We start from the raw sequence: 23,419 nt of genomic DNA, 5'->3' as shown, positions 1-23,419 counted from the left end.
GGTGTAATGGCGTTAATTCTTTGAAAATCTTCTCTGCTCCTAGTATTCCTGATTTAATCGAATAAGAAATATAAAATCTCAGGATGCCATTGCAAAAATTTAAATATGTTCATCTCTCAACCAATCAATAACTATTAAATACACACACAATTAAAAATTGTTAATTCTTGGGGACGCCCTGTCCCTTCCCCAGGACATAAAAAATTTTAAAACAAAAACATCTAGCACTACAGCTAAGCTACTATTTAAACTCTTTATATTTACAGTTTCACATTTTGAATTTTAGAGTTGATCTAATAAATTAATTTGAAATGAATCCGGACAACCGCAAGGCACGTCCGGTCAGTCTGGTCTCTTGTGGCTATTTGTCTAGCACATACTTTATTTTTCGAAAACGAGGATGCAAATAATTTCAAATCGCCACAGGAGACCATACTGACCGGACGTGTCTCGCGGTTGTCCGAATTCATTTCAACGACAATTCGTTTGAAACAACATACAAAACAATGTGTCGATTTATTAAGAGTAAAACTATCCGCATGATAATATATCAAAACTAATGGCGATCATCTTTTGCAATCACAGGCTTGCTAAATTTTAATGTTAAAACACAATTAGATATGACTGAGAGTTATATTAGCCCTGTGCTGAGTTATGCATCTGAAATATGGGGACGACACAAAGCTAAGGATGTAGAAAAAGTACACCTTTCATTCTGTAAAAGAGTACTTAAGGTTAAACAGAATACATATAACAGTATGTATATTGTGAACTAGGTAAATTTACCCTTGAAGTGGTCAGGAAAAAAATCCTTAGATACTGGTTAAAATTAAGAAAGAGTGATAATTGCATTCTTAAGGCTTGTCTCCAAGATAGGATAGAAAATAATGATGACAGGATTGTAAATATTAAAAATGAATTTCATAGACTGGGTTTAGCTGAACTGTTATGATAGTAATTCTATAAGCATTACACACTTGAAATTTTACAGCAGATAATATGTGATGAATATATATCCAAAACAGTATGCCAGATGTAGGTAAATCACCAAAATGCCTAATTTATCAACACATTGTTGATAATTTTACCCTTCAGTCTTACTTATAAACCAATACATTTAAAATATAGAGTACCAATTACCAGATAAAGACTATCTACTCATAACTTAATGATTGAACAAGGAAGATATGAAGATGAAGTCCATTTTATGTTAAAATGCCCACGTTATAATACATTAAGACAAAAACATAAAAAGCTACTACTCCCGAAGACCAAGTGTCTTCAAATTGGTACAATTACTTAGAACACAGAATGAATTATGCAATCTAGGAAAACTTTTGTAATTAGCGAGTGCAACAAGAACAGTATCTTTAACTATTTTATAAATTACTGAAATAACATTATATTATATAATGTACATGTTGGATGTTAATTTCATTATTATATTTGTATTAAAATTTATGATAACATTGTAGATATCATTATATAAATACTGAATTTTCACCCCTCATCACGGGATGCGCCTCGGTTGACAATGGTTTTCTTGGGGTAAAAATTTTCAATGTTACCGTCAACAACATGCAGTATTTATTATATTATACTGAATGTTTTATACAAATACATATTTCAGTGAACCTATAGAGCGCATGAATTCTGCGCAGTCAATATGTTTGGAATATCTAGCAAATTGTCAAGCAATGTCGACTGTTGCTTTGCTGGAGGGCGTGACTTCATTATTCAGCGGGTAATAGTGTTTTTTAACAAATGTTTCCCAACGACTAAGACTGAACTAATTTACAAGAAAGTATAATATTATAATATATTCAGATTGTATTATACATGTTTGATGTTAATCTCATCATCATATGTACTATAATGTATGTTTGTAAATATTGTCTATGAGATGTATGTCTCTTGACTTTAATGAACTGAAACTGAATCTTAACTGGTCAACATAATGAATGACCATACTCTTAATGAGGTATAATATTTAATATTAATATTGAAGTGGTTAAGATACACGGCTTGGTCACATCGATCAGACAAACTTCATTGTTACTTTTAAAGCGCCATGGACGCGTAGGTGCAAAAATGCAATTCTACTAAAGCGAGTGACGTCTCTACATGGATAATTTTAAAAAAAATGACCTAATGTTCCGGCTGCTAAAAATTTACCATTTTCTTTTCAGTGGATTTATAGGTAATGTATTTTATACAGTATATCAAAACTACATTCTCTTTTCGAACCTTTCTATAAACACGATCTTACTTGAACTTTGCAAGTTAGATAAGCCATGTTTTGAACGAAATGAACCATTTCCTCACAACACGCATCGACGTAAGGTATTGGTATAATTTTTCTATTGTTATTTCTAATTATATAATGAGATAAATACGAAGAATTGCATAAGAAAACTAAGGCATTTACACTGAGTAAAATACAACAAATACGCTAGTGTAGATGGTTATAAAGAGATGGGGCTTTGAAGTGAAATGAATTTTCCCCACTTCTAGTAAACAATAATGATAATAATACCTTTTTTATAACCTTCTAATATTCTTATATAAATAATAAGATTCCTTTATTAGTTGAATTTTAGAAAATATCGCTATTTTTGTTTTGTTGTTTGTCTTTTTTATATATATATATATATATCAGCCAAAGCTTATAGGCCAACCCAAATCGCAGAATTCAAAGACATTTGCATTTTGGAGCTGATTTATTCATGTTATGATTATTTGAATTGAAGAAAAGTACTCATTAACAATATAACAATATATGTAAATCCAATAATACTTAAGGAATGCTTGCTATCATAGCAATTTGACAACATATCTTAGTGACATTGCCAGAGTTCACAAGAGTTTGGTCAACCAGACTACAAGCTATTTGAATTATATAATTTCTTCTCCATGACCTTCATATACATGTACCTAGATTTTCTGAGTTTTTATGAATTTTTTTTAAAGACCATTGATATATATGTTTTAGAATGTTGAAGAATATAATTAGTAAGTATTGGGTCTTTATTTTATTTACAACATTTCAAAATACCACTTGAAGTCATTTCTTCACCAAGTAAAATAATAAATTTATAATGAAATTAAAAATGAAATAAATTTGATGATATTTGTTTCCAGTCCCTAAGAGGAAGTTAATATAAAATTTTATTTGCTTTGCATATACCTTCAAGCAGTTTTGTTGTTCACGACCAGTGGTAAGTGTGCAATTTGTTAAAAACAATATACATAATCACCACAAAGAAACACAATAACCAAATTATGTTTATTTCTTGCATGGTCTTTTCCAGGAAATATGTAGTTTTCAACTTTATTTAACTATTTATTATTTATTTTTACAAAAAATAAAAATGTTTTTTTTTCTAGTGTAAATAATTACTTTGGCAAAGCAATTGCATTTTAATTAACCACGTAAAAATTCTGTAATTTAACTGAAAATTTATTAGAAAAGAAACTTTGTGCAACTTATAGAGTTAATATTTTATCTAGCAATAAGCTGGAATTTAGATTATTATGCATTAGAATTGGAATTCTGTACTTTAGATATTGTTATCGGTTATGGTCCGCTGTGCATGAAGTGCCAAGATGCAACAACCATAGAAGAATGCAGACAACAGTATGAGGTTCCATGTGGAGATAAAGATGTAAGACACGATGTATTTTAAACCGATGTTAAAGAAAAGAGGTATTTGAAATGAGATATGAAGATAACGAACAGTAATTAAGCTCAAAAGTCCATTTAAACAATAAAAATTTGGAGCAGAGCAAACATGTACCGCTAAAAATATCAAAGGTGGGATCAGATGCCATGAAGGAGTAAGCATCCTCTGTAGACCGGTCACACCCGCTGTGTGCTCCTTGTTATGATCGGGCAAACAAAAATTTGTAGACAATTCAGTATGAAAATGATAGCCTTCAATTTGTATGAAAAACAGTAGTCAACATTCGACTTCATAATAGATTGTATTTGTTGGCAAGGTATCGACTATAGAATGTTGACTTTAAGCGAGGCTGTTATTTCAACAACTTAATTGTCAATATATAGCTTACCTAGTTTTAAATATTGTTCGTACGCAGAGCATGCTCTTGCGTATCGAATCAACCGGGAGACATAAACTCCATAATTATGCAGGCGATATAAGTAGGCCAGTTGACGATAGAAAAGTTGAAGTCATCACGTTTATCATAAAGTTTATGTTGCAATGTTACCATTAACGTCTTTTTCTAGTAATATATTCAAATATGAAACAGATGTGTCAGACTCTGTGGTATCTTGAATGTAGGAATGAAATTGAATATTGTTAATTGATAAAACGTCGTCGATATATCTAAATGTTGACTTGAAGGCCACAGCCATGTAGAAGTTTTTGAACAAATTACGCTTCATATGAATACCAAAAATAGATCTGCTAATAATGGGGCTCAATTAGTATCCATTGGAATTCCATCAGATTGTTGGAAGACTTGATCTCCAAAAAGTACATAGAAATTGTCAATCAGAAACTCAAGCATCCTTTTAATATCAAATTTGAAGTGCTTGTGTCAAAATGTTTTTTTTACCAAAATAATTTTGCAAATGAGCAATGTTAAGGTATTTAAATTTACAAGCTCCATTTTTATTGAAAAAGCAGCTGTCTTTGATGTAAAAAAGCATGGACTTTCATTTATTGTGGGGAATAATTGTATAAACTGTTGAAAAGTCGTACGTTTTGATGTCATTGATTTTGGTACATTTTTGAGATTTCAAATTTTCTAAAAGTTCCTTGGAGTTTTTAAGTATCCACATCTGATTTTCACCATTTTCGAATATATTGTTGTACAATACTCCTGACAGAAAAATGATTCGTTCTGTATGATTATATTCGATATTTCTAGTTTCTCAAATGCGAAAAGTTCTCTTAAGTTTATCTTGGATTCAATACTTCCTGCCAATCTTTATTTTTTCAATACCATTAATTTAGCAGTATATATATGCTTATATAACATTTATTCATCCTAAGAATTATTAATTTATATAAAAAAGGGGTGGGGGAAATCTTTGTTGGGCTTTCGTCGTACTTATACTTTTATTTATTTTTTTTCGAAACAGGATAATTTCATTTCAGTCAGAGAATTTCAAAATTAACTTTACGGTCTGTGTGTTGGGGGGGGGGGGGGTATTTGTCCTTCCTATCCGGAAATTTGTAGATATCATTTTGAAAGAAAATATTTTAAAATATATGTATTGTTCTTTTTTCAATTTAGGGTTGTTATTTGAGGAAATATACCACAGATAATGCAGAGATCAGATTTGAAGCAGGGTGTTTAGCAAAAACGGTATTTTTTTCTTTTATGCTGATGCCGATTGTATTCTTGCAAGAATTGAAATGAAATTATTTTCTTAATTTTGAAAAGGAGGATATAAATTCATAGACGGGCGAGATATAACAATCAGTAAGAATGTTATGTTTTGCATATTGTAAAGTGCAACTTATTCTTAGGTCGATCTGTTTAATAAATTGTTTATCACACATCCTCCTTAAAATGAAAGATGAAATAAATTTTCTTTTTCCAAGAAAAATAATAATAATGATAATAGACTATAACAAATAATTATGATATTGTGCTTACAAATTGCCAACATTCACATTCTTCATCATTGAGAACATTGTAACTCTAGTTTCTAACATAATCAACTTTACTTTGAAGACGTGTGCCATTCTGAATTCTTTACACAACAACCCTGTAGGTAAGCGAAAAGTAGATCTACTGAGGCCAAAGAAAGAAGTCACCAACTGTTTCCAGTGTTGTAATGGGTCTTTCGCACAGGGCGGGCCTTGTAATTCCCATCTCTGCGGCCAAGGTCTGACGACTTCAATCTCTCTCTCTCTCTCAATAGCATATAAAGCTTTTTCTGATTCTGAATATATCCTAAATATATCATTCTTGCGTTCGCATATCAAACCCTTCAATTTTACATTCAAATCATAGATACTTTTGTTACGAATTTACTCATTTTATCAAATTAAAAATAAAGATTTTTTGCTCTTCATAGCTCCTGCCCCAGAGTTAGTGACCTGTAAAATGTGTCCTGGTATTCATGCTCACATAGAGAGCTGTTCACACGAAGACGTATGCCCTCCTGGAGAGGTAAACGTAAAATACAAATTATAAACAATTGTCTCCTTTTACACAGAAAAATATATGTTGGTGGTTTGTGCTTTGCTTGATCTCCCTTTCATGTATTGCAGAACAATTTCAATGTAATGGTCGATGAAAATTCGAAAGATATATAACAATCCTTCTTTTGTTAGCAATATTTATGTGCAGCGAAGGAGTGATTTATGGCCTTGCTAGTTGACATATTGTGCACAGTGTACAATTCTAAATCTGTATATTTTTGTTCTCAAATCTAGTAAATACGATTAGATATTGTTAGGTTTATAAGACAGAAAAAATATTGAAAAATGTGCATTTCTATTTCTTTTTATAATTTATTGATAATTTTGTAGAGAGTATTTATCTTCTATTATTGGATTTTTTAATCATTCTATTTTTAAAGGCATGCTACACAGGTATACGTATTGTTGGCAGTGAAGCAAAATACGTTTTTGGTTGTGCCAAGAAACGAGTAAGTAACATCTACCCCCCCCCCCTCCCCGCCGATATATGAACATTATTATTTATTTAAATGAATGTAGCTGCTTGCTTTTTATTAGATGAAATATGGTAGATTTGATTCATCTGAAAAAAAATGAACAGATTGCAGCTATGCTTAATTATGAAACAAAATTTGTTCTCCTGAATGCCAGTAGTCTTTGATAATCTAAAGAGATTCCCCCTCTCACCCACCCTCATTCAAAAGGCAAGGTCAGAAAGGCTAAAGTTCCCCCCCCCCCCCCCCATGTTCTTCCGTTTTTTATCGACTTCTATCCCTTTTGAAAAAAAAAACTGTTTCACATTCTCTTATTTTACAGATTAGAAACTTCAAGTCTTCCTTTTCTAGGGTTAAATTACATGTATAGTCTAACATTTCATCAAACTGATTAATTTTAAGAAAAATTTACCATAGTTAACTATAGTTTACTTAAGTACACTATAGCTTATTATTGATTATTGTTCATACTTCAACACATTGATACTTTATTTTGAAACATTGATTTATTATAATACTTTGGATTTTACTATGAAACTTTAATATACTAAAACATATCCACTCTGTGGAAAGATTTTTGATATTTAGACCATGCTTTCTCTCATATGGTACTGATCTTTTCTTTTTATATGAAAAAAAATCTCATCTGGGAATTGAGAATAATTTGAATTTCATAATTAAAAGACTTTGATTTACTATAGTTAAAACTTTTATATACTGTACGAAAAATTGTGATACTTTGATTTACCATATTAAATACTTCGATACTTTAATTTACTTCAGTGAAAACTTTGATTTATTATATCTAAACTATAATTTACTATTACAAATAGTCGCCCGCGTGGCGCAGTGGTTAGATCGTCTGCTCTAGAGTCGCGGAGTAAGGAGTTGATCCTTACGTCGCGGGTTTGAATCCCACCAAGGGACGTGGAGACCGGTCCTTCGGATGAGACAAACCGAGGTCCCGTGTCGCAGTAGGTGCTGGCGCGAATGGCCCTAAGTGCCGAGTATAGGTCAAAAATTTGCAGCTCTACACCGGCAAGTGGTGGCGTCTCCATATGAGTGAAAAATTCTCGAGACTGACGTTAAACAACAAACAAAGAAACAGACTATTACAAATTATAATTTGATACAGTGAACTATATTTTAATGTAGTATTTTTGTCGGGAAATAATATATATTTATGTTTGACAGATTTGTAGGTCGTTAGCTTCAGACAACGTTAGAAAGCCAAGAGAAATACATGGGGATATTGGTTTAAGCATCTGTGATGCCTGTTGTGTAGGCATTAATTGTAACGAAGCGGAGTGTTTCGCTCTAAAAAACGGTAAATTTCAATACTTTTCCTTGCAGGAATTCCTTTGCAATTTAACATAAAGATAAACTTCGGTATCTCGAACTTTGGATATCTTAAAGAATTTTTTTTTCTCGGTCGAGATAAATAGGTTCGGCAGTGACATTTACTTATAACTAATAGATTAAGTTGAACAACGAGTCAATGTAAAATGCAGAAGTACATAATGTCAGCATTTTCACACCTACTATTCAGATTACGATTAAAAATTGATATGATTATTAGATTGCATTTCCCACAGGACGAGTGACTACAATCTTATCGATGATATAATTATTAAAACTGATACATGCATATCATTTAATATCTTACATATGATATCTTTACCATTACAGTGTTGATCTGAATTTTATCTTACTTATAGTAATGAAATATAGTGATTACGCAGACAATTCAACATCATCAACCTTCGGATAACGTCTATGGTAGGGATCAAAGCCTCGAAGGATTGTTTCTATGTGATATTAATGTTGATCGCACTAACAGCTTTCTTCAATCAAGCGAACTTGGAAATTTTATTTTTTGATCATATATTGTACTTGTAAGAAATCTTGCTTTTTACAACATTATTAAATGTTAAATGTTAAATAAAGGTATATTATTTCAAAACCACACTGTTGTTTTTGGTTTGTACTATACTTTTATCTCTTTAATCTCCTGTAATGCATTTTAAAAATACAAGCATATTTTTATATCACTATATATAAATAAATAAATAAATATATATATATATATATATATATATATATATATATATATATATATATATATATATATATATATATATATATATATATATATATATATATATATATATATATATATATCGTGAATAAGAACAAGCTTTATTGTCTGGCGTTTATAAAGGTAATTACCGACCATGAAGCCTTTGATGATTTGCATTAGCTAAGGTAATACATATAAGATGTAAAATGTGCTTGGATATCATGACCCGATCATGACAGGGAGCACATGGGGGGTGTGACCGGTTGGCAGGGGATGCTTACTCCTCCATGGCACCTGATCCCACCCATGTTTTAGGTCCGTGTTTGCTCTGCTCCCAATTTGTATTGTTTAAATGGACTTCTGAGCTTGAAAACTGTTCGTTATCTCCATATATTTCATGTAACAAGTGCTTGGATATCAAATCCACATAAAGACGTAAAAAAGACACTTCTTTTTAATTAAAAATTTTATAGTTTTTATTAACCTCATTTAAACCTACTGATTCACATCTTAGGAACTTTAATTATATCTTTATAATACAACAATAAAAACTGAGAGCAGATCAAACCCGGACCTCTAAAGGCATTAGAGGCGGGGTCAGGTGCCAAGAAGGAGTAATCATCCGCTGTCGATCGGTCACACCAACGGTGAGCTCCTTGTCATGGTCGGGCAAACAAAAAGAAAATCCTTAGACAATTCAGTGTGTGAAAAATGGCCTAACAATTAGTATGAAAACGTATACTTATACTACTGTATATATATATATATATATATATATATATATATATATATATATATATATATATATATATATATATATATATATATATATATATATATATATATAGTATTTGATTATAATTTAATTTTGTTCGTATTCTAGCCTCTGATTGGTTAATATCCAAAAAGGAACACAAATTATTTCTGTATAACCTGGTTTGGTATAAGGACACACCCCCCTGACAACCAGCTGAATCATCTGTATCCATACAATCCTCTCATTTCCAGTCCTCGGGATTCATGGAAAATTCCAGATTTAATAAATGTACCTTTAGCTTCAAACAATAATTCGATCTTACCACATGTAAACAAACAACAAGGCTGCTAGGCCTATGTATCAGTTTTTACCTCCCCTCGCTTCCCATCACTTCCGTTATTTCCGTTACTATGGTTGTATTACTGAGCGGCAAATTTGAACTAATAAAAAGCAACGAAATTTTACACCCATAGTTATTTAATGATTTTAAAATTAAATTATAAGAAATGACTCTAATTTTTGGCCAAATTATTCGAGTATAACCTGGTTTGGGTCAGTTTTCGCTGTTTTATAATCCGCTTCGCGGATTATAAAGCGTAAACTGACCCAAACCAGGTTATACTCGAATAATTTGGCCAAGAATTAGAGTCATTCCTAAAATAATTGTTAAATTGTTTCAATTGACTTTTGAGGATGACCACTGTTCGTTATCTTCATTTTTCATATACACATGTAAAATGCATATAGTTAAAGTTTTTATAGACGTCCTGCATGAAATATGAAGAACAGTGATCATCCTCAAAGGTCCATTGAGACAATACAAATTGTGAGCAAAGCCAACATGGACCTCTGAAAACGGAGGTGGGATCAGGTGCTATTGGAGTGAGCATCCCCTTCGACCTGTCACACCCGCTGTGAGCTCCTTGTCATGATCAGATAAATGGAGATATCCGTAGATCATTTTGTATGAAAATAATGATCTAACAACTAGTATAAGATGGCATTCAACATTCGACTTATTTCTTTTAAATATATTTTATCATAATTCTGGAATAACATATATTTAGGGTTTAATAATAGACGTAACATATAGAATGGTAAACTATCACATTTATTGATATTTTACAATTACTAAGTGTCTATAGTAAGCATTATATTCATAACTGGTTTTTTTTTCTAATTTGAATGTAAGGTCGTCACGAAACATGTTATATCAATCAATTTTAAACATATGGTCAGCATAATAATATTATATGCTTATTTTATAAATGGAGTAGAGTCAAGAAAAAAAAATTTTGAACATGATATTAATATTTTAATTTAATGTGATATACCAAGGCAAAATGGAATCAGTACCTTGGTCTTTTTAGGAGCAAACATTCAGTGCTCCTCGTATAAGATAAATCAATGAAGGAAAGCAGCATATGCCATATTGAAGAATGGTGTTGTATTGCTATTAAGGTCAAGATCTAGTGAATGAAAGGTGCCCACAGATTTCTCAAATTTGAGATACACATTCTTTTAATGATCCTTTACGAATATAGCTTGGTAAAATAAGGTGTATCCGGACATAATTTTAGGGTAAACTCATCGGATAAACTGCCCATTTTCAATGAAAAATGAAGAACGTCTGGTATAAAAATGGGACTTCTCTCCATCTCAGACAAAGGAAATGTATCAGTATTGCCTACAGTCTCTCAGAAAACGGTTTTTCATATCCTCTTGATCTCTACTTTAAAATGATATTAAACGGAATAAGAGTATCGGGGTCACATTTGACATGATTTCAAATTGAAATCCATGAAATTGCTTTATTTTCTTCATAATTCTATTGAAGCTGTAAAGTACTGGAAAAATTAAGTTTAATTCAATTATGACGTCATAATGAATCTAGCACCAAGAAGGAAGTCTAAACTCATTTACTAGATCTTGACCTTAAGGGTACATAACACAAACAAAATTTTGATGCATGGATTGATATATATTTTTTGGTGCTTAGATGTGTAACTTTGTGCTGTTTTCTAAGGAATTCTATAATAAATTTTGCACTTATTTTTAACATTATGACAAAATCTTACAAATTTTTCCGACTTTACCTGGTAAACATTATTCAGGTCACCTATTTGAATATAAATCTATGAGAAATATCACTGATTTCTGAAAAAAAGTTTGTTTGTGTTATTTATCCTTAATTCTTATATGCCTTTGGTTATATAAACACGAAAACGTAATGCTGACATGGACGTATGAAGTCTCTATGCTGAATTGCTCATAAAAAATGATCTACTAGCATATCTAAAATGAGTTCTTAAAAGTCATATCTTATGTCTAGAAATTCCCAAGGTAAAGCAAATATATAAATCTTTAACGTATAACATTTATGATCAAACACGACCTTTAAAATGACCTTTTAGAGAAATGATACTCTGACATAGCATGTAATAAACATTACATGAATCAATATTACAAAATACCTTCAAATAATTGGTCCTGTAGAAGCATAAAAAATCAACTAGTATTTTTTTTCTGGACACATACGTACATTGTTGACATAGTTTCAAGAAATCGAAATTTCTATTAAAATCTTTCAAAACACTACTCCTCCTATAGATATTTTCTGATTTCAATGTGGAAATCGTGTATACTACATCATGGAAAACAATGCTTTTGGGGGGAAGTTAACCATTGATCTTTCTTGATTCTGTTTCTGATAGGATTTTAGTTCCACTGATTTGTTCTTAGAATTAAATTCAGTCTAAAACTTGAGAGATGTAGCTTTCTGAAAAAAAAATTCCAAATTTCATTCTATTTTGATAAACAATTCAAGATTGTTAATCGAATTAAAACCAGTTTCAATTAATAGTCTAAGAGCATTGAAATAAAAACAAATTTATAGGAGGTAGGGTAGTATTTTGAAAAAAATTAATAGAATCGAATTTTCTAGAAACCTCTACATCGAATATAAGATATACTATATTTCTTATTTTTATATCGGAATATTTTTAAGTACATGTAATACAATAGTTAATTGCAGATTGATGCATGGATAGGTAAGGTTACGTTTGTGTTCTTGCGCTTATCATCGCAGGAAGAACAAGTTGAAGAGTTGTCAACATTCGATTATACTTTGATGAAATGCTAGAGTATTATTCTGTCATGGAGCAACTTTTGGAAAGCCTGAAAAATAAATCTAGCGGCTATGTGCATCACTTTATTTATAAATTTCTTTCAATTAACTGCTAAAACGCCGTTTTTGAATTTTATGTACGAGATTTCTTTAATCTGGAGTAATGGCAAAAAATTACTAATCTGTAAATATGTTTTATTTATGTTAATTAATTTAACTTAGTTTCTAATCGGCACAAAACAAATGTTGTTTGAATTTCATGCTAATTAATATTTGTGGAATATAGCATTCCATTATTTTTTAACGCTGTTTAGCGTTTTATCTTAGAGTTGAACATATTTTATTGACAAAAAGTCAAAGGATCAGAAACAAGTTCTGAAACTTAGTATTTTTCTTATACAACATTTTGTAAAATGGCCGAAATATAAATACCTGTATGTGGAGATAACGAATAGTATTCAAACTCAAAAAGTCAATTAAACAAAACAAATTTTTGAGTAGAGCAAACACGGACCTCTAAAACATCGGAGGTGGGATCAGGTGCCATGGAGGAGTGAGCATCTCCTGCCGACCGGGCACACCCGCCGTGTGCTCCCTGTCACGATCGTGAAACAACGGAAAAATCCGTCGACAATTCAGTGTGTAAAGAATGGCCTAACAATTAGTATGAAAAACCTCAGTCAGCATTTGACTTAATGATAAATTGTATTTGCTGACAAAATCATTGTATTGACCATAGAACTTACGAAATGACGACTTTAAACGAGACAGCTGTTATTCTTGTTTCATCAACTTGTTTGTCAATAACTTACCTCTTTTTAAAAATTGCTCATACGTAGAGCATGCTCTTGCGTATCGAATCAACTGAGAGATATAAACCCCGTATGCAAGTGATGAAGGTATATTGCTGCATAAGTAAGGGAAGTTGACGATTGAAAAGTTAAAGTCATCACATTTATCATAAAGCTTGGTTGTTAGATTACCCTTAACCATATATATTACCATATATTATATCGTACTCACACGTTTCATCATACATAATTTGAACAAGTGTTGCCTGGTGTTGAAGATAATGTTTTATGTCCATATTTATTGATTTGTAAAGGGCAATTATTTGATTTGGTTCCCCGAAGACTAGTATTTTACCATTTTTGTGTTTATTTCAAGGACTTTTTTGTGATCTTGGTTTTCTGTGCGTGTTAATTTTCAAGTATTTATGACAACATTCCCTATAGATGGACATTAGTATACCGATTTTTTATAACCCCGTTATGCACTATAATTACATTTGAGGTTTTGCTATTATGTGAAAGGTGCTAATACGAAACGTGAAACAATAATCTATCTCTTGCAAATCATTATTTTATATGTAAAATAATTTTTAAAATTCATGGTAGGCTGTTTTTTTAGTTTGTTCTCAAACAAAAAAAGATGTAAGGTTTGAATTAGCAATTTCGTCTTGTCGTTGTTATTTGCGTTCAGTAACATTATTTTCATAATCATGTTTTAGCTCAGAGTGTATTTAAAGCAAAGTGGAATGTTTTTTCTTAATTAGATTAAATCAAAAGTTAACCTAAAGACGCTTATTCGAGGATATAATTATAAAAGAGCAAGTATATTTTTCAAATTATTGTTAATGACCCAGAAATAGAGGCTCACATTTTAGCAAAGACCGTCTTGTTTTGCCGACGTTTGATGAATGACAACCAAAATACAGAAAATATGAATAAATTTAATTTTAAAAAATTCAACACGTTACAGTGTGCACTTTGTAAGACTTCCCAAGTTGATGATTTAATTTTCATATATGTAAACATAAAAAAGCGGAATTTTGGGCACGTAAACTAGGTCTTTGTGATATAAACTGAACATAGACAGTTCTGTTCCTTTGATAAAATCACGACAAAAAACAATATAATCATGTAATGAAGCTGAGAATCAATTAATAAGCAAATAATGACCTGACTTCATCCTTCTCTGATGTTTTTAGACTCTGCTCCCAATTTCTATTGTTCCAATGGACTTCTGAACTCGACTACTGTTCGTTATCTTTATATTTCACTGTAGCAAGTGTTTACACAGAGTACATTACATATATCAATCAAAATACCAAATTCCTACATAGAAAGTAAAAAATCGTCACATCTTTGGTATACGTTCCTCTTCGTTCGTCACGATTCTTGTCAAATGAAAGAATGCACTAATTTCATTTACTATATCATGCAGTCTAGTATTGAATATCATACCAGTACAGATATTTAGAGTACTTCAGTTCCTATATTCAATGGCCTGGTAATCGTCCCATTGAGTTAATATGCCAACATTAGACAAAAAACAATCTTGTTAACCATAAGAATGAACTGTAAAATGATTTCTCTTTTGACAGAAGTTTATATGGTTTAATCTAGCTTTTTTATTTTCTTCGACGATTGATTGATTGTATGTTGTTTTATGTCCCATTTCATAATTTTTCAATCATATAGAGACTTCACCTTGTACCGTTGAAGGGCTTCAAATTAAGACCTATATTCAACACTTAAGATCGAGCACGGAGGGTTCTTTATCGTTCCAACGCCTAACATGACCTCTTTATTTTTAAATTCTCATCGGAGAGACTTGTGACTTTCGTATCTAGAGCGGGCGCTCGTCGAAGGAAGGGAAACTACCTATGTTTACGTCATAGATTTGACGTGGCGTAGCGAACGAGAATCGAACCCGTGCCTTTCCGAACGCCATACCATTAAGCTACCGTGACTGGTTTTTCTTCGAAGAGTAAAATCCACCTGTGACGTCACTCCTTTGTTTGTGCGCTCCATTATTTTTCAGGAATGGAGAGTTGCAAATTACATTGAAAACGGAATTTGTTATGTTCTTTTTCTCCTTCCCGTATAAAAAAATAGATGTACCACAGTCGAGAATCGAACCCTGTAACCCCGACTTCGTAGTCTGCTACTCATTTCACCGTGCTATCGAAGCAGTTGACCGTCATCGGATAAGAATAACTTCAGTACATTCATTCGCCTTACTTTCTCTATATAAATTAAATACTACTAATATGTAATGTATATTTACAATGTATCATATAAATATTCTTTATTATATATTAAGAAATATAAATACAAGCATTATAAAAAGGTGGATTTTACGCGGGTTAATATACGAGTAGCGCTCTATTCCTTAAAAGCAATGGGCCTCAGCCCCTTCGGGGTCTCGGCTCCATTACTTTTAAGGAATGAAGCGCTACTCGTACATTAACCCTTACCTAATAACCATATCCTGGAAATTAAAATGATATTACTATAAACGTGTAATAAATTTTTGTGCATTTGAACGCAACTATTTATCGAATCAGCATAATTCTGAAACACCATGTAAAGACTTGCTTAAAATGTTTCTCACTGGTTATCTATTAAGATTTTTCTTATTTTGCAGTTTGTTTTGTCTGATTTCGCAAAAGTATTCACTAGAAATTGTTGTTTTATGCACACAAATGATCGGAATATTAATTTCCATTGTTATTCCTGTTATTCCAAAACAGAATATGAGACACAATGCACTCAAACCACCTTTAATAATCATTATAAACTCTAAGCTCAAGAAAAGTTGACCTTGACCCGCACTTGCTCTCCTCTTTATAACAGTGTCATGTAATTCATTTGATAATGTTAGTATTCATTGAAATCTCACAGAGACAAAGGGAGTTATGAAGAACGGGTTCTCTCATGTGTCATAAAGATAACCTTTTGGGTCTGGTATCACGTGTAGGTCAACCTTTTCGTAACTTGGTCGTCAAAGATAAAAGAGACACTGAACTAAACGTTGATTTCAGATTATTAGTGGAGGGATCGGGCAACAAGTGAGTAGCTTTCAGCAATCTTAATGAACTTATCTCTCAATAAGCAAGGCACATATGTTAAGCAGCTTCTATCCAGTAAAAAGTGCTTTGTCTATATAAGTAGCAATATTAAACAAAGTATTAATAATAACATTATAAAATCAAGGGTTAAAAAAAATTATCCCTTTAAAAATTACACATACATGTACCTGTTATTGGTATTTTTATTTCTTTGACGAAAAGAGAGATTCATAATTACATATTTATTTTTATTTTTAATTTCTTCTGATCATCTGCTTTTTTTAATATCCCAAGATGTAAATTAACTGGAACAATTGCAAATATCTGAAAAACAAAGACTCTCATATAAAATTAGTAGTTTATTTGACGATTTTTTTTTATTTTATAGGCATGAGAACAACATTTTGTGAGTATATTCTTCATTACAACATTTTTTTGGGGGGAGGGGGGGTATTAATAAATATATAAAAAAGAAACTTTACCATCAGTATTGCTGTTATAATTTTTTTTTCCTTTGTAGTTACCACTGTCTGCTTCACCCTATATGGTAAGTCATTTACAAAGATATCTTTTTGTTTTTAATGAATAATAATTGTTCACGGCAAAATTCTATTTTGAAACCCATTAAATTCCTTTTTTTAACAGGTTTACTTCGGGCTGGACCAACATGTATGCGATGTACTGACGTAGCTGATATCCAAGAATGTTTTACAAATGTTGCTAATTGTGGAGATAATGAGGTAAAATCCAAAATCCCCAGTGTATAAATTGACCGGATTAAAAATAAGACGCGATAATTATATCACTGAATAGTTCCTCATTTCTCTTATGAAAACCATATTGTTGATATCTGAAGCAATGAATATTAATCTACTTCTAAGCTAAAACTATCTGTTATTCTAAATATTAAAGAAATGTTAGAGAAATACTGTATCGTAAATCTTTCCATGCATGTAAAACAAAAAAAAGAAGAAAGAAAAAAAAAAAATCAAAAATGCAATATATACATATTTTCTCCAATTTCAAATCAGTATCTGTAGGCAGATACAGAAACGAAAAATAAAAACGCTTTCTTGTTTTTTATACGGTTGCAATCAGGGTATATATCTAAATGTTGCAAATTTTATCTCCCTTAAGAGGCAACAAAGGACATTTTATTGTTAAATTAAAACGCTTTAAGTATCATGTCCCGTAAGTTTGCATATATTTGAAAGTTCAAAATGTAAATATTTCATGATAAAAACTGATTTTTTATTGACGTCTCATATGTCTTGACTAAAACCTCGAGATGTAATTGCTGAAAATCTAAAACGTCATTTTATCAATGAAACAATCAATTCTCTCTCTCTCTTCCTCTCTCTCTCTCTCTATCCAATAATAGAAATGCACAATATAAAGAACAAAATAAAACGTTTCATTTACATGAAAGTGCTACTTAAACGTTGTAACCTTGATCAGAGTCATAAATATTATATGTATGACTGTTTCGTTTTAAAACATGCAATTTACTTGAATGTTGTAATTTTGTAGGAATGCTATCTGGAGAAAGTGACACAGGAGGATCTTAGCATCAAATACAATGCAGGATGCCGTTCAAGACAGGTAACCTTACATTCAGCTAATTATGCAAAAACATTTTTTTTAAAGGAAGAAACTTTAATACAGGCAGTGAGACTAAAGGTATTTGTATATAGAAAAAGATTTCAAATTTCTTTTAAGAGAGAAAGAGAGAATAATCTAATTTTCCAATACTATTTGGGATATGGAGATAACGAACATTATTCAAGCTCAAAGTCCATTTAGACAATACAAATCGGGAGCAGAGCAAACACAGACCTCCAAAATCATCAGAGGTGGGATCATGTGCCATAGAGGAGTGAGCATCCCCTGCTGGGCGGTCAAACTCGCCGTGTGCTTATTTGTCATGACCGGGAAAAACGGGAAAATCCGTAGATAATTCAGTGTTAAATAATTGCCTAATAATTAGTTTGAAAAACGTCAGTCAGCATTTGACTTAATGACAGATTGTATTGCTGACAAGGTCATTGTATCAACCATATATATACAAAATATACAAATAAACTATAATAAGGTTTGTTCCTATGAAGGTATGTGCAATTATGGCTGCCTTAAATGGAGGCGGAAGGAAAAAACGTGATCTTGTGAATTGTGCCGCATGTTGCAGTGATGCTCCAGACAAGGACGGTCCATGTAACTCAAAACTGTGTGGTCTCTGTAAGTACTTCGCCATTTCTTTGCAAATTCCTGATATAAGCACATTTTACATTCTTATAGGTACCTGAAATAAAACAAGATCTAAATATAAAAAGGATGCATGAGTTTGTTAATCGCACTTCTAATTAGCTGATTAATATTTTATTAAATATCATGAAAGACCTGATAATGCTACTTTTTTATCAGCTGTTTTTTCAAGACTTTTCCCCTAAAAATTGGGTCGGTAGGTATGTAAAAAAAAAAAAAAAAAAAAAAAAAAAAAAAAAAAGACAAAAGTTAAATTAGTTCTTGTCCTTCATTATTCAAGCTGGGGGACAAAAACAAGCGTCATGCGTTGTATGTGAGGGGGTACACAGTGACGTAGCTGCTTGTACTACCGCTGCTACTTGCCCTCCTAACGAGGTGAGTAAAGAAAATCTATACCGTAGGGTATCTGGGTAAAAAAAACCGGTCACCAGTCGATTAAATATCAGCTCAAAAATGTTCAAACTCTTATAGTAGTTAAGTTTATAGTTAAATGTAACAATTTTTATTCAATTCATTGATAAAACAGACTGTATACATCAGAATACCTTTATCAATTATGAAATCATCAAACAATTTCAAAATTTTAATTGTGGATATTAAGTCAATAAAAGGAATCAAGAAATATGCTTAAAAAGAGCCTTCAAATTGATCAAAAGGCTATATCTATAATGGATTTTATTCACTTTGGAATGCACATTTTTGATGGTAAGATGAATCAAAATTTCAATATCAACGTGATTTGTTTCGCTTTATTAAATATTTGCTGAAGTTCATTGGTATGTCTACAAAAGAGTTTTCTGGATGTTTTGTTTTTATTTTTGCAGGTTTGCTTCACTGGAATCCGTATCGTTGGCACATTTATTCGTTATGTTTTTGGTTGCTACGAGGAACGCGTAAGTTGTTTGATTTCAGCATTTAAAGTTAAAACAAAATTACATGTATTAATATTCTGTTCAGCAGAAAGTTTATTTGACTCTTGCTGTCCTCTTAGATAAACTGCAAGTATTCCTTTTTAAGGAAATGACAAGGAAGTGAAATATTCAGACGTAAATCTTAAAAACACAGGCTACTAGTATACAGAACAGTCAAAAGCTTCATAAACGAGTTAACATTTCCCTTAAACATTAAAGATAAAGTACAAGTTAGGATTTTTTTTAAATATTAATGAACAAAATAACTTTTCTCATAAAGGAAAGGGTATATTTCCGTGTTGGAAATGAATGAAAATCTTGCACACATAAAAATATTAAAAAGGTGATGCTAGCGAACAGTGCTCAAACTCAAAAATTCAGTATTACTCTCTGAATGATGAAACCACGCCCACCAGCGTGATATGACAAAACGAAGCCAGAGTCAACATTATTCGACGATTGGTGATATATTAAAAATACTAACTGGAATCTGGTCAATCTTCTTCTCCATTACACTTTTGTACTTTTCGATGACGTAAAATCAATGTATGGACTTTATAGACATAATGTTATGTTCCTGTGTTTCCGTTCATAATTTGGCGTGAAATTCTAAAGAGACACAAAAAATCCAAATGTACTTCTTGCATGTTAAAGCTTCCTACAGGAGAGAGAGAGAGGGAGGGGGGATGATTGACAATAAGACCCAAATTTAGCTCAAAATGCTTCGCAATTCAAATGGTTTTTCTGTCATTGTATAAAAGTAGCCTGCCTAAAATCAGAATTTAAACACATTTTTATAAGAATAAAAGTAGCTTTGCTTAAATTATTAGGCAAATTTACGTGTGTTATGACTTGCATAGAAAATTAAATTTTATTTTGCTTTTCAACCTATAGTTTCTATGTCAGACTCGAGGAATGGCATCATGATTTTAAAGTTAAAATCTGATGAAAATATTCAATTGCAAAAAGATGATTGTGGTATTGAATTTTACTTGCTATATAAAACATTTTACCCTTCTAAGGAAGGTAGAAATATAAAAATAATACTCTTTTCCTAAATGTAAATTCTACTCATAGTTCTGGAAGAAAAATGATTTATCTAAATTAGAGGAAATTTGAAATCGAGGAGATAAAGAACAGTTAATGAAATTAAATCATTAAAAGTGCCCTATTTAGTATGATTGAGAAACTGTCGTGAATTTCATTGTTGTTTCATTTTGATACTTTATCTTATTTAGGTATTTAATTGATTATGCCTTAAATTTTTTGATGCAAAGACACTAAAAACTTAACACTGTTTTATCTTTTGATACTTTTTTTTATAGGTTTGTCATGCTATGTTAGAAAATGATAACAAAAACACAACTTTTCATGGAAGACCAGGTAGAGTTATTCACGGTGATCAAGGTACACCTATTTGTGATTCATGCTGTAAGGGTGACAGATGTAACGCAGCTGACTGTTTTGAACTCAGGAAAAGTAAGTTGCTTTGTGCTCACTAGTATTTATAGAAAGAAAGTCACATGGAAGAACATCGCCTTGTCATTATATTTTTCATAAATGTAAGTTTTATTATTTCAAATGGTTAATATATATAAAATGAAAAAAATAAAGTATTGCACTGTGGTGAAAAGATAAGAAATGTATCCAAGACTATAAAAGAATTTTAAAAAGAAATATATCCATGACTATAAATGAATTTTATAAAAAGTTCAGATCTCAGAACAGAACAATTTATTTTTTGTGCCATTTTACTTAACAAGACTAAATGTGGCGTACACTTAGATAAACGTAGCAGACAATGGTGTTCTTTTTTCGATTTTTCCATCTTAAAATCAATAATTACTTGATAAAAAAAATATTTTAAAAAATGAGACATGCATGTTTTGATAAAAGGTTACATCACTGATTTCATCAATGACCCCCCCCCCCATGACATTTTAATCTTATCCTCTTATCCCTTACATCCACAGAACCATCCTCTTACAGGATATCATCACCATGAACTACAATTTAAACTTCAATAGGTTGAAATGGCATAAGCAAATGAAAGACTTCAAGTTTGCGTTTATAAGATAATTTTGATTCCAGATCTAAATACATGTATATGCAGAATAGCATATCCCCGCTTTTTTCCCTCTCCGATGTGCTTTCAAAAGATTTATTGGTGTTTCTATGCTAAATGCTTTTCTCTCGCTCTTTGCATTTTTTACATTGCTTTGTTTGACAGATATGACGCTTGCTGACTTTAGCAATGGCTCAGTAATAACAACTCCTAGGCCTCCTCCCGCAACAACTCCCACATCTCCCGCAACAACTCCCACACCTCCCGCAAGCCCCACAACCGTTCCCCCCGCCAGTTCAGCAAACATACCCGCAAGCAGTAATGCAGCACCTGCTTCTATCCCTACTTCAGCTGCTACAGGCTAAACAAAAAACAATCAGTATTTGTAAAGCTTGATAAATTAAATAGCTTTTCTTCCAATGTATGACTATTCTTTTAATTCTAAATTCAATGTCAACCAAAATCATTTAATTACTTGAGCGATACATGATGCATTTGTTAAGAGGTCTGGTCCCAAATACTGTTCTGAATTTACATTCCATTTCTTGAATGTTCTGGTGGTAATAAACCAACCAATTCAAAACAAATGAACAAATAAAAAACAAATTAAAAAAAAAGGAAAAGAAAGGAAAACAGAAACCAACCAATAAGCAAACAAATAAACTAATTTAAAAAGAAAACATGAGCAAGAAAAGGCATAAAAAATGAAAAGGCGCAGAAGTTCCATTTGAATTCAGAAATGTTTTAAGATATTTAGTCCTTCGTTGACGTTGACAGAATAAACCTTATCAAATATTGCTTTCACTCGGGACTTAATTGAATACTCAATATATTTATAACACAGTGTTTCCGATAAAAGGAATCTTTATAGCTTAACAGTTTAGAAAAGTCAAAAGTGAACGCATATAGTTCTACAATACAAACATCAGATAACAAAAACTGCTATAGCAACATATATGTATTTCGGTGCATCCTTTACTTAAATATGTTTCTCTGTTTTGCATGGTGGTCTTTGTATGTCGGCTCATTACCTTGTAGCTCTGCTTTAATGCTGTCATTTTCTTTAATTTTATTCACTCCAAGAGTTATTCAAGAAGCACGTTGATAAAAAAAATCAAAAAATAATTACTTCTACTTTACAATGCCTTTCGTAACAAAATTGTAAATGGCCAAAGTGCATTATTAGCCTACAGTTTTACGTCTTTATTATTCTACACCAGTGTGTGTGTGCTCAAGTGTATTTTCTTTGACAGATATGACGATTGGTGACTTTAGCAATGGTTCAGTACCTCCATCTGGCTCCCCCACTGGTTAAAAAAGCAAGGACTATTTTTCATGTATAATGAATAAAATTAGTAGCTGTGCGTCTTTTTATAAAATATTTGTTTTATTTCCTTTCTTAAATTTTATATTCGTCTATCAAATTCATGTAAGTAATCTATAAAATTAAGTATCTTGTACAATGATGTGTTAGTTTTTGTTAAGTGCATATGAATTATTAAAAAAAGTATGTTTAATATACGAAATCGGTAACAACAATTGATAAACATATCCAGAAAAAAACCCTTTTAAACTAGTATCAAATCAAGCAGAGCAGAGTATGTTGATAGGAGAATATTAACCATTATACCCAATGATCATCTAAGCTTAAAAAAAACTTTTGAAAAACTGACGTCGAGATAAGCGGCGAAACAACACTGTTTAGT

At 31.5% G+C, this 23,419-nt stretch overlaps 2 protein-coding genes across 2 annotated transcripts; both read left to right on the top strand.

Annotated features, from left to right (window-relative positions):
• Positions 1-620: 620 nt before the first annotated feature.
• On the top strand, positions 621-8,435 carry LOC133202903 (uncharacterized). The gene is made up of 9 exons (XM_061338766.1): positions 621-756; positions 3,150-3,215; positions 3,565-3,665; positions 5,266-5,337; positions 5,710-5,863; positions 6,056-6,150; positions 6,563-6,631; positions 7,850-7,982; positions 8,374-8,435. The coding sequence occupies exons 1-9, from the start codon at positions 621-623 to the stop codon at positions 8,424-8,426; spliced, it is 879 nt and encodes a 292-aa protein (XP_061194750.1). The 3' UTR covers positions 8,427-8,435.
• Positions 8,436-16,863: 8,428 nt separating this feature from the next.
• Positions 16,864-23,059, top strand: LOC133202294 (uncharacterized). The gene is made up of 9 exons (XM_061338084.1): positions 16,864-16,881; positions 16,996-17,022; positions 17,121-17,215; positions 18,006-18,077; positions 18,584-18,710; positions 19,018-19,112; positions 19,562-19,630; positions 20,974-21,127; positions 22,967-23,059. Exons 1-9 carry the CDS (start codon positions 16,866-16,868, stop codon positions 23,026-23,028), a joined length of 717 nt encoding a protein of 238 aa, XP_061194068.1. The 5' UTR covers positions 16,864-16,865; the 3' UTR covers positions 23,029-23,059.
• Positions 23,060-23,419: the final 360 nt, after the last annotated feature.

The sequence above is a fragment of the Saccostrea echinata genome, unplaced genomic scaffold, assembly GCF_033153115.1.
Source record: "Saccostrea echinata isolate AGI-Se365-2 ecotype Australia unplaced genomic scaffold, CSIRO_AGI_Sech_v1 ptg000047l, whole genome shotgun sequence".
Classification (NCBI taxonomy): Eukaryota; Metazoa; Mollusca; class Bivalvia; order Ostreida; family Ostreidae; genus Saccostrea; species Saccostrea echinata.
Note: the sequence above shows the minus strand (reverse complement) of the source record. Positions and strands in the feature narration are given on the sequence as shown.

What these genes read in the sequence shown, in the direction of transcription:
- LOC133202903 (XM_061338766.1), top strand. Translation starts at nt 621, where the DNA reads ATGACTGAGAGTTATATTAGCCCTGTGCTGAGTTATGCATCTGAAATA. An exon ending in CAGGGTGTTTAGCAAAAACG is followed by an intron (nt 5,338 to 5,709) that starts GTATTTTTTTCT and finishes TTTACTTTGAAG; the next exon opens with ACGTGTGCCATTCTGAATTC. An exon ending in TTCCCATCTCTGCGGCCAAG is followed by an intron (nt 5,864 to 6,055) that starts GTCTGACGACTT and finishes TGCTCTTCATAG; the next exon opens with CTCCTGCCCCAGAGTTAGTG.
- LOC133202294 (XM_061338084.1), top strand. An exon ending in CTCAAAACTGTGTGGTCTCT is followed by an intron (nt 18,711 to 19,017) that starts GTAAGTACTTCG and finishes TCATTATTCAAG; the next exon opens with CTGGGGGACAAAAACAAGCG. An exon ending in TTGGTTGCTACGAGGAACGC is followed by an intron (nt 19,631 to 20,973) that starts GTAAGTTGTTTG and finishes TTTTTTTTATAG; the next exon opens with GTTTGTCATGCTATGTTAGA.